Consider the following 12,315-nt stretch of genomic DNA (forward strand, 5'->3'; position numbering starts at 1 on the left):
AAATATGCTATGCCCGTACCCATCTACGTTACATATCAGACATGGACCAATTAAAATCGAGATATTACTGGACACATTTGCGTAGCTAACGTCATTACACCACAGCTAGCCTATGCCTAATCAAATTCAAAGTCAAAATGACAGCACCGGCCGTGATCACAGAGTTAAGAAATTTTTTCAAGCTCGATTTTAATTCAAAATCTGAGTTAATAGCAACAGGGAGGTCTATGCCAGCCTTAGATAGACTAGTGCAGCAACTGAAGGCCGTGAAGACGAGTTTTAAAAAGTTGTGATCGACGTCTTTACGAGTAAAGAGCGGCGGATGGATTTTATGTAGGCTACAAATAATCTACCAATTGGTGAGTCAAAAACTATTTTGGGCTTAATATTGAATTGATAAATGTGGTTGAATTAATGCAAGCCATTTGCGTTCATATTCAATTGAGCAGTGTGTGATTTTACTTTTGCTGACAGACATAATTGGCCGCTGTGCAAAAATTAAGGATTAAGAATGGTTGTATTGATGCTGGAGTGGACATTAACTACCGGTGTGTGCCTGTGCCGGGCTTGCGTGTGTGTGTGTGTGTGTGTGTGCGAGAGAGAGAGAGAGAGAGAGAGTACACGGTATACATTCTGATTTGTACATTTCTTGTTATGCTGCGTTTGTGCGTAACGTTTACTGTTATTACGTATTATTAGCCTAAACAATAAATCAGGTAATCTGGCTTTCATAACTCAGTGCCTAGCCTCTTTAAGACATCACCGCACGTCACTGCTGGCACTGTATCACAAGGCACATTGTGTGAATCCTGTTTTACCAATGATTTCCCGTAGTTTATGTAATGTAGTTAATGGATACCTTTCTGGGAAAGTTCTGTGCTATTTCCAAACATGTCTCTGGTTGCGTTTGCTGGGGCCGTCTCACGTGCATTGATGATTTCAACTTTTCCTGCAAAAATAAATAAAATGCATGCCCAGCCAAAAAAAAGTTGCTGTTTGGATTTAAATATGCAAATGCATAGGGCAGTGATTATTTTGTTTCTATCATGTTATATGTTTGGCAACAGTTCTTCTAACCCTAATTGAAGGAGTGTGTAGCTTTTCATTTCTTAAAAAAAAGACACACTGGAAGACACATCATGGCCATATTCCAGGATGACAATGTGAAGATTCATCAGGCTCACATTGTGAAAGAAGGGTTGTGTGGGAGCATATAGAATTATTTTCACACATAAATTGACACCTCTGAGTCAACCACTGAGTTAAATTCAATGAAAGTTTTGGATGTGCTGGAAGAGACTTTACAGAGTGCTGGACTCTTGCATTGTCAATACAAGATCTTGACCAAAAATGTATGCACCTATTGATGGAAATAAATGTTGTGATGTAAAGTCTGGACTCAGAGGTGCCAATTCTTCATGCTCAATGATTCTAACTTTTCTTTGGCAGGGGAGTTTATATATAAGTAATAAAGTGATCTTTATAGAAAAAAGGTACATAAATTCTTTGTATACACAAAGTTCACTGCAGACTGGTGTGCCTGGTTGAATCAGATAGGTAATGGTGACTGCATACCTGTTTTGGCATCATAAATAGTGAAAAAGAGCCCTCCACCGATGCCCATGCTGTGGGCATTCATTAAGCCCACGCACAGCAGAGCAGCGATGGCAGAATCTACAGCGGAACCGCCTCTCTTCAGGATGTCCCTGCATGGAGAGCACAAGAAAGGGCATGCAAACCTGGGTTGAAAATTTTAAACATCAGAGTGCAACAACATTTTTTTTTATTGTTGTTGAATGAAGCACAATGTAGTAAGGTTGATTTGGTTCCACTGAATAAAATGTTTGACTTGAATAAAACCAATCAGTATAGACGTTACCACCATTTTAGGCTAAAGACAAAATATAATGTGGCACTACAAAATATAAAAGTTTTGTCTGAAATTATGTAGCAGTTGTCCATGAATACTGTTTTTCTGCACTTTAATCATCTCTTCTCTGATTACTGACACGAGGGCGGTGCAACCTGTCACTCATATGAGATCGACCAATAGCAAACCACAACCATCCAACGATCCAATCAATTACCAATGGACAAAATCAAGTCCCAACCCTCAATTTTTTATTGTTCGAGAAGACGTTTCACTTATATATGAAATTGCAACAGGGAAGAAAAAACTATTGCAACTTCTGTTTCATGCCAACTTTAGTTGGCGTAAGAGAGAATGTAGTGAGGATGATTCAACGATTAAATAAAATCTCTGACGCAAGTTAATGTTTCAGTTAACAAACCAAACATCTTTTACATGTGCTCCTCATGGCCTTCCTAACATCTTTGCTATTTATTTACAATAATAATATAATATCTGATGTAATGAGATTTTATTGAACTAATTTTATTTCAGCTTCAAGATGGCAAAAAAGTGAATATGCATTTAAGGAGAACAGAGCTCAAACCTGCCGATCTCAGAGCATGTCCCAGCATCTGCTGCCACTGCTGCCTTGAAGTAACCAGTTTCAGGTTCAGGAGAGGCCTTCTTGCCCTGAACGGAGAAGAAAACGGCCAAAAACGTGCCGACTGCAGCCAGCAGCAGCAACGCAAGGCCCACCACAGTAGACTTCTGCACCATTTTCCTGCAACTTGCAACAACAAGTGTCTAGTTCTCTGTTGCTGGTGAACTTGTTTATGTTTCTATGTAACGGTATCTGCAAGCAATCATATCCTTCAAGTGTTGTGAAACTATGGATTTGATTTGAAATCATCAAGTGAATCTGAACGTGAATTACTGAATTTAAACTGTTTAGATTCGTTTTAACTGCTGATTGATGCAAACGTACTAGCTGTCCCAGAGAAGAGATAAGCTATATGGGGCGTGCATTCTCACCATGACTAGTCATATTAACTTTTGCAATCAGTGATTGTGTAATGTAAGTTAACCATCTCCGTTATGTAACATCATAATTCATAAAGCATAAATAGTTGTTGTAATACAGAATGGATATGAAGTTAATAAGAAAACTAACAGCTGGAAATTGAATGCACTTACAACAAGTTCTCCTTTCTTGCCAAATATATAGTCAAGGCAACAATTATGCATTCAAAAAGCATGCAATAAATTGTTTTCTATTAGTTGGGTTTGAGTATTTTTCTTAGGAAGATTTCTATAGTTTTGCTAAAAATGTAATGAATTGCTCTTTTGATCATTGCATGCTTATTGATTCCCAGTGTAAATCAACCCTTGATTCTGTATTATTTGAGCTACAATACTATAAAGAATGACTAAATGCATCCTGGTTCTCTCATATTCTACATTTTATGTTGCTTAATCTAGCTTTGTGTATCCCTGCCAAAGGCAGCAAATTTTCATGCATTTATAATTTGAAAACTTGGAATAAAAAAAGTCTTGTATGGAGTGAAATCCTCCTCAAAAAAGCATCTTTTCATAGTTTCAAAGCCCTGCTACTGTCCACATTAAATCCTGTCAGGCTGTGCTGTGTGTGGGAACGAACTGCAGCACATCTCTGAGAAACCTGCAGTGCCTGCAGCCAACAAAATTAAACCCACCACACAAGGGACTAGAATTTTCTCACACACAGAGAAAAGAGCAAGAGATTGTATCATTTCCTCCTACAAATCGCAAAAAAAGAGTAAAAATTATAATCTTCTGAGTTCAGTGTGTGTTAAAAGACAGTAAAATACACAACAACATTAGGATGCAGCATAATATTTCATATACAAAAATGCTTTGCCTGTGAAAATAGTTGAAGCTCTCATGACGATTAAGTTCATAACTGATGAGTTTAATGTACATTGCGATTTGAGTAAATGGAGTATCACCTACCTGTAGACTTCACAGGCCTCTTGTAGAGTCTCCCATAGAATGAGCCTCCTTTCCACAGGCTGACGGAGACAATGCTGTAAACCTCTGGCTCTCAATGTCTAACTATTATGACCATCAAACTTTAACCAAATCAACCTGTGAAATCATGCATAATTGTTTTATTGACTGTGGTGAAAAGGGCACAGGTTGTGGTGATGGTAAATTCACACGTGCCAAAATTACAGCAAAATGCAGACTAAAACAACCCTAGTAAACGTTTCACAACTACAGGTGGCTTTTTGTTACTCTATCACTTGTATTCACGCTTTTAATCTTTAAATGGTTAAGCCGTTCATGTGTAAGTCTATTACATTTGCCTAGTTCCTATAGTGAATGATTAACTATGATAAGTTTGGACACATAATGTTCTACATAATGTAGACATCTAAAACACAAATATTCAAAATCCCAGCAAACGTAAAGTTCTCAGAACATTCTGGCAAGGTTCTCTGAAAGTTGTGAGCATAGTGTTAATAATAGAACTTTAGTACAAAGTTATCTGTTTTTTAATATTGTTCTCAAAACATGATCACAAGAACATTATTTTGACATCGTTCATGGAACGTATCTGAAATGTTTTAGTTGGACAATCGTCTATATTTTAAATGTTGCTGCTTGATTCAGAATGTTTAGAAAATATTCAAAAGTAACATTCACATAATATTTGCAAAATGATAAAATGGAATTTTCTCTTAACATTCGTATAACCAAGAAAACATATACGTTAAATTCACAGAAAACAAAAAGTGTATATTTACCAAACCTGCATCTTATTGTTCAAAAGTAAAATCAGGTTTGTATTATGTTCAACGCTGATATGAAGCATGTGAACTCTGTACTACAAGTTAAAGCATTTCAAATATACCATTTATGTCAAAAATACTAGAAAAAATTGTGCCTGCTTAATTGTGCTCCTTTCTTCTTCTTCTTCAAAAAAAAAGAAGAGATATCTATGATGAATTTCAGTCAGGATTCAGGCCCCATCATAGCACAGAAACTGCGCTCATTAAAATGACAAATGGCCTGCTTCTAGCTACTGACCAAGGTTGCATCTAAATACTAGTTTTACTTCGATCTTAGTGTAGCGTTTGACATGCACTATATTTAGACCATGACATACTCTTAGATTGATAACAAAATTCCACCGGTATTCAGAGACAGGCATTAGGGTGCTTTAGATCGTACCTGAGCGTTACCATTTTATTTATTTAAACAGGGAATTATCTGAGTTAACGTCAGTAAATCATGGAGTGCCACAAGGGTCTGTTTTAGGCCCTCTGCTGTTTTCAATATAACGTTTCTTTGTAATATTATTAGAAAACATGTAATTAATTTGGATAAGCCAGGGGTATTACCTGTACACAGAATCTCTTAGAATACAATTTGCATCTAAAAGGATGTTCTGTTACTTTATCCTCTACAATTAAAGACCTTGGTGTTATATCAGAAACTCATCTTTCGATAATCATATTTAAAATTTTACAAAAACAGCCTTTCTTTTACTTCAGAAACATCACTAAGCTACGGAACATGTTATCTTTTTTTGTTGCACAAATCTAGTTCATGCATTCATGACCTCTAGATTACTGTAATGCACTACTATATGGTGGTCCTCTATCCTCAATAGATAGAGTACATTAGTCTAAAATGCAGCTGCTAGTCCATTTGTTTTTCTTTTTTATCTCGGGATACCCATCTCAAGGTAAGGCCTATACCTGCTCCAGTTTGGATCCAGCTTCATGAAGATTTCTGATGTCCGAGAAATGACGTCAACCCCTGTGAAGACTTCAGATGACGCCAACTCTGAATCAGTGCCAAATTTTCTATAGATTGTAATCATTAGGGTCCCTTGTAATTATTGTTTTAATGAGATCATTGTTTCTGTCTAAATTAATATGCGATAGCCTATTAGCTAACTGCATGATTTGTATAATCTTAGAACTGTACTGTACATTTTTGACATACAGAGATTATATGACACAGTTACCTCTGATTATTCTAAATTGTAACTTAGAAACATGCAATTTTCATGTAAAGCTCCTTGGAAATTATATGTATTGTGAAAGGCACTATACGAATACATGTGAATTTAATTTAATTTAATTTAATTAACCAGCTATAAAAAAAATAGTTTTTTTTAAACATTAGCTTACCATGTAAATACAATATAGGGGCCTAAATGGTAGCCTACATAATTTTACGGTAGCCTATTTTTTGTAAATCACTGGAAATATTTCTGTGAAATTGTTCTGATTAGTTTTTAGGTTGTATTGATGGGTATTAATATATCATTGTTTAATAACACAATTCGGTATCTATACAGTAGGCTACGTGCTGACAGGACAGAACGGGCTTGCCATCATCAACACATGTGGGAGTCGAGCAATCTGATTGGACAGGGAGTGAGACATGGGCGTGGCATGCGCTGAAGCCTGGAAGAACACAAACACCGCGGAGGTTCACAGGGGCAAGAGAAACGCGGGGAAAGTGACATTTTAATATTTTTGTGCGATGAATATGTATTTTACTTGATGAATTTGATCCTACACGAGCAACTGAACTAGATGAAGTGTAATTATGAGCGTGCACTCAGTAAAAATATCTTATAAGGCTTACTTTACGCATGTTTTATGAAACAACAGCGTTGAATTATTTGATACTTAGACAGAAATTGGAAAGTTGAAACATGGGATCCAGGTTGACCAGGCAAAGTAGTTTAGACAGCCAGGCGACGTTCGTTCGTAGGGGTCGACAGGATCATGAACGGGATGTGGAGAAGAGAAGTGGAGGAAGAGGAGAGTTTTTATTCAGTTCTCTGATGCTTAAGTCCGACAAGCTTCCCGGAATGCTACGCAAATCCAGTCCCTGCCCTTACGTCCGGAGAGTGGCTTGGGTTCGGGAGATCCAAACCCTGCTGAAGGAGCAGAAGGGGGAACAAGCCATCGATGTGTTGAAACTGCTTAGAAAGGTACAAAACATCATTTATTAATAACCCAGATTGTATATTTTTTTTAGACAGAACTACAGGTTGTTGTTGTTGTTGTTGTTGTTGTTGTTGTTGTTGTTGTTGTTGTTGTTGTTGTTGATGACGATGCTGTGGCAGCATGATGTTTTCACTAAGAAAAGAAAAATCACAAATGTGTTGTACTGTGTCTCATAGACTGCAATGATATGTGTATATATATATATATATATATATATATATATATAGTCTAGAAATCTCACATGCATCCCCTGTGTTTAAAATTAATTGTCAGTGTCTAAAACTGTTTAAATACTAAAATCTGCAATGAAAAGTATGAGATTTCTATACAAATTCAAATATTTCTAATAAAATACAATAAAATGGGTACAATAAAATAATAATTAACTGCATTTGAAATAAAACAGTTAAAGTTACAAGCCTTACACACAGTACTTTGGAAGTAGCATGGTACAGTAGTGGTAATACCATGGTACTTTTATATGGGTACTAAATGTAAATGAGTATCATAATACTGCATTAGATTTACTGTTTAATGTATTTACCATGTTACATTTTTTTTTTAAATTGGCCTATATAATAAATGTACTGTATATTATTTATGATATAGTATATATAATATAAAGATCGCTGAATTATTAATTTGCTGTTGTATGTTTGATCATGATGGACAAACCAGCTTATAGGTGCTTTATAGTCCAGTCAGATTTGCATTTACTGCAATTGTCAAAAAGGATGAGCTGGACTTCAACAACTGGAGACAAGACTTTCAGGATGTCACAAATTGTTCAGAGCAAATCCCACCTCTCCAAAGCTATTCACTGGATGTTTCCTGATCACAACTGAGAGGTTTGATAGCGGTTGAACAGTTGAGGTCTTTGTGTAGTGCTCAGATATTGCAGCTGATGATTGACAGGCTCCTCAGTGCTCCATAAGTCCATCAATTTATCCTGATAGCAAACCAGATCTGTGTAGACTAAGGCCGGTGGTGCAGACTCATTGATCCAGCTTATGCTATTGAAAGCACCACAGTTCAAGTTTGAAGTGTTTATGAGAGAATCAGCACGTATGGACTTCATGGAGGATTATTGGTCATTGAATTTTGTTTATTGATTAGCTTGCAAGAGGGTCCTCAAATCACAGGAACATCTCAATGCATGCAACCTGAAGACGAGGGTCCTTCAGTTGCGCACTCACTGGATAAAAGGGGCTGAGAAAAGCCTGTTTTGTCTTTTTTTTGCAACTTGAGTCTTTTTCTAATGATGTCTCCTGGCTTGTTGAACATCTAGAAGGAGATTCTGGGCATCTGAATCAAAAGATAATTGGAACAGAATGAAATGTTGGGAGATCTGATAACATCAAAACAGTACAATAAAGCTGGATTGTCAGTTTCTGTGCTTGTTTGTGCAAAATTGATTTCATCATTGAAATCATCATTGATTTGAGGCACAATTTCAGGTATCAGATTTTGATACCTGTTGGTATGTGATACTTGCACTTTAATATTTCTGTTATCCCATTATGATTTTGCTTTGCCATATTGTATCAGTCATTAATTCTGAAGTATATTTTAATGTACCCATATATGTCTTATATATTGGATAAAGATGTCAAATGGATATCAAATGAGTTTATCAAAATCTTTAAAACATATTATATGATCAATAAGTTATGACAACATGTTTTTACATTGCTTTAACTCAAAATAAGTTAAGCAATTTTCAACTTTTTTATAAGTTGGATTCAACATGATTCAACTAATTGTTTAAGTCAGTTTAATATGATTTAAGTTGAAATGACTTAAACATCCAATTTTTTGGGTTCTGTATAGAACCATATGTTCTTGAATCAATTTTAAAGAACCCTTTATGCCAAAAAGGTTATTTATAAGGAGAAGTGTCGTAAATGAAAGTATTTTATAATACTTTCATTGGTAACACTTTATTTTAAGGTGACGTAGTTACACTCTACTTGGACTTAGTAATAACAGTAAGTTGTGCATAATTACATGTAACTAACCCTAAACCAAACCCTAACTCTAACTGTAACTCTATAAGTACATGTAGTTAAAAGAATTAAAAGAAAATGTATCAATTAAAACGAATTCCATGAAATGATCCCATGATGGAACCCCTAAAAGGTAATATATGAAGCGCCTGACAGAACCCGTTAAGGTTCTAAATAGAACCCATTCTTTTAAAAGTGTATAGAAATATGAATTACATAAGCACGTAGCCCTTAGTTTGTTCAAATTCTTTTAGTCATTATTTTAATATCTGTGAAAATTTTCGATTTAGTCACGGGGAAGTGAATTTTCAGTCCACAGTTTCATCCCTGTGTAGATATGGCACATTGTCACTTGGATGCCCAGCCAGTCGAAAAGCTTTTCAAACATGGAGCCGTCTCACTCATGTCACCCCGGCCCTGGAAGCTCTTTACACCCTGATGAAAGAGAGAGAGGGGTCACATCAAGGCAAACCTTGCTACCTTCTAAGACTGTGGGTTGCTGAAAGAAATTAATTCCTGCGCATTGAAAAGAAGCTTTCCTGTTCAGGGAAAAATGGATTGGATGTTAATCAACTGAGGGACAAAAGGATGGAGCAGAATGCTTCCTTTTGCCCCAGAGAGAGTGAGAAAGAAAGTGAGAGAGGAGGACAAAAACAACATCCCTTATCTCTGCTGTAGTTCTTCCTGTGCCCTAATGAGTGCAATTCATTTTCCGCTGTTGACTCTCTTTGAGCAGAAGCAGGAAACAACTCCGCTTTATACGTTCTACGGAGCACATGCAGTGGATGTCAATGCTACAAAGATTTTGTGGTTGCATAATAACGTTGAAATAAAAATGTTTTCTCTTTGATTGCACTTTAATCTCCCAGATATGACTCGGCTTTGCCATAATGTTTGGGTCATTCCTATTATAGTATGTCCCCATCATATATGTCTAAAAATATTGGATCAAGATGAAAGTCAAATGAGTTTGCTTACATTTATCACAGTCTTGTTATTGTTAACTAAACCTATAGTTTTTGGTAATTAAAATAAAGCTGAAATAAAATAAAATATAAATATTATATGAAAAAACTGAAAATAAAAAAGATTTAATAAATAAAATAAAATTTCATAACAAAATGACTTAAAATTAAAATGAAAACTGGAAATATAAAAATAAAAAAGGTAATTCAAAATATTAATAAATACAACCCCAAATCAAAAAAAGTTGGGACATTTTGTAAAATGCAATAAAATCAAGAATCTGTGATTTGTTCATTCTATTTAACCTTTTATTAACTGACAAAAGTACAAAGAAATGTTTTCCAATATTTTCACTGACCAGCATAATTGTATTTTGTAAATATGAACAAATTTTGATATAATGGCTGCAACACACCCCGAAAAAGTTGGGACAGAGACCAAATAAAAGTGAAAAGATTATCCAAATTAGATTATCCAACTATTTTGAAACATTCCACAATGAGCAGGTGAATTGGTAATAGTTTAGGGTATCATGTTTGGGTGTAAAAGTGCTTCTCAGTCTTTTTAAGCAAAGATGGGTCATGGCTCATCACTTTGTGCCAAATATCATGAGAGAATTGTCAAACAATTAAAAAATCACATTTCTCAATGCAAGATTGCAAAGAATTTATGCCTTTCATCATCTTCCATACATAATATTGTCACAGGATTCAGGGAATCCAGAGAAATCTCAATCTGTGTTGGGCAATGAAGGAGACCTCTGTTGAATGTGCGTGACCTTTGAGCCCTCAGATGGCATTGCACAAGATACCATCATGTTACTCTGTTAAATACAGCCACATGTGCCAAGGAGTAATTTGGAAAACCGTTTTCACTGAACACAGTCTGACTCTGCATTAAGAAATGCCACTTGAATCTCTGTTACGCAAGGAGAAAGCTTTACATCGGTTCTATGTGGAGATGCCGGCGAGTTCTCTGGGCCTGAGCTCATCTCAGATGGTCTAGAAGAAAGTGGAAATGTCTGCAGTGGTCAGATGAGTCCATGTTTCAGCTTGTTTTTGGGAGAAAATGGACACAGAGTTTTCAGTCCCAAAGACGAAAGGGACCAACCAGACTCACCAGCGACAGGTGCAAAAGCAAACATCTGTGCTGGTATTGAGGTGCATCATTGCAAACGGTATGGGTAACTTGCATTATTGTGAAGGTACCATTGACATGGAGGCATATATTTGGATTGTACAGAGACATAAACTGCCATCAAGATGACATCTTTGTCATCAGCAGTCCAGATATGTCTCTTATGGAAAATGTATGACCCACCATGAAAAGGAGAATCAGGCAATGATGTTGAGCGGCTGTTTTGTATCAGACAAGATTGGGCAAATATTCCACTTGCAAAACTCCAACAATTAGTATCCTCAACTCTCAATTGATTAAAAAGTGTAATTAAAAGGAAAGGTGAAATGACACAGTGGTAACCATGTCTCTGTCCCAACTTTTTTGGGGTGTGTTGCAGCCATCAAAATCAAAACTTGTTCATATTTACAAAAACAATTATGTTGGTCAGTGCAAAAACATTGGAAAACATTTCTTTGTACTTTTGTCAGTTAATAAAAGGTTAAATAGAATGAACAAATCACAGATTCTTGATTTTATTGCATTTTACAAAATGTCCCAACTTTTTCTGATTTGGGGTTGTACTATAACAGTATATAAATACTACTAAAATAACACTGATCACAATTAAATGAGCATAGGGAGGAATTTTAAATAAATTAACTTGAGTCATTTCAGTGGATTTTGGCTAACTTTAGCTTTTTATTTCATTCCTGGCATTGTATTAATTTTCTTTACCAGTGCAAAGTTACAGTACAAAGAGTTTCTTCTGCGAAAATCCTACTAGACACTTTTATAGAAAAGCTTTCTTGAATTACAATGCATTCATATTCATTTTAGAGGTTACTGTGTCCAAAAAGTACTGCAGAACAGAAATGACTCGTGCTTATGCTTTATAGATGAAAAACAGAGAGCTTAGAGGAGCTTCCAGATGGCAGGGAATCCCTGAGAAAAAGAAGTGCAATATATCAGCGTGAAACCCAAAGGGAGTTTCCACTTCCCTGGACTCATCAATTTCAGTGGGATCTGTTTTTGAATCGACTCACAGGGTGGTGTAGTTGTTGCTTTGTGATGCTGGCATTTGCCTCGATGCATTAAATGTTTCACCCTCTTATTCACTTCTATATGTTTGCTTTGTCTCTTCTAATTGTGCAGACCAGTGGATTAAACAAGAAACCTAGTCCTCAGGGAATTTTTTTGTGATTCTCCCACATGCTTTTTTTCTTTCCCTGTTGGTCGTATCAGACTTGCTTGCCTTGGCTGTTCAGTGGGGGAAAACACTTTAGCTGTCTACGATAAGCCCGACTAATAAGCTGTCACTGTGTGTGCACACACTTTCTCTGCCTTACGTAAAGAAGCTGAA

General features: G+C 36.0%; 2 protein-coding genes across 3 annotated transcripts in view; one reads left to right on the forward strand and one right to left on the reverse strand.

The window, feature by feature from the left end:
* ggt1b (gamma-glutamyltransferase 1b) overlaps nt 1-4,081 on the reverse strand; it is a 39,250-nt gene extending 35,169 nt beyond the window's left edge. The window contains exons 1-4 of one of the 2 annotated variants that reach the window (XM_077243490.1): nt 3,842-4,081; nt 2,457-2,633; nt 1,576-1,706; nt 860-949 (exon numbers count right to left, since the gene is read on the reverse strand). In XM_077243490.1, the coding sequence (XP_077099605.1) occupies nt 860-949; nt 1,576-1,706; nt 2,457-2,629 (394 nt within the window). In that variant the 5' untranslated portion in view covers nt 2,630-2,633; nt 3,842-4,081. The remainder of the gene's footprint in view (nt 1-859; nt 950-1,575; nt 1,707-2,456; nt 2,634-3,841) is intronic. The other variant, XM_077243489.1, reaches the window with a different exon arrangement.
* A 2,188-nt stretch (nt 4,082-6,269) lies between these two features.
* Nucleotides 6,270-12,315, forward strand: part of lrrc75bb (leucine rich repeat containing 75Bb) — a 31,410-nt gene continuing 25,364 nt past the window's right edge. Inside the window, exon 1 of the mRNA XM_077243493.1 lies at nt 6,270-6,848. Within this exon, the coding sequence (XP_077099608.1) occupies nt 6,567-6,848 (282 nt within the window). The 5' untranslated portion in view covers nt 6,270-6,566. The remainder of the gene's footprint in view (nt 6,849-12,315) is intronic.

Source organism: Siphateles boraxobius, unplaced genomic scaffold (assembly GCF_051911475.1).
Source record: "Siphateles boraxobius isolate OS27281-9 unplaced genomic scaffold, OSU_SipBor_1 25, whole genome shotgun sequence".
NCBI classification, from domain to species: Eukaryota; Metazoa; Chordata; class Actinopteri; order Cypriniformes; family Leuciscidae; genus Siphateles; species Siphateles boraxobius.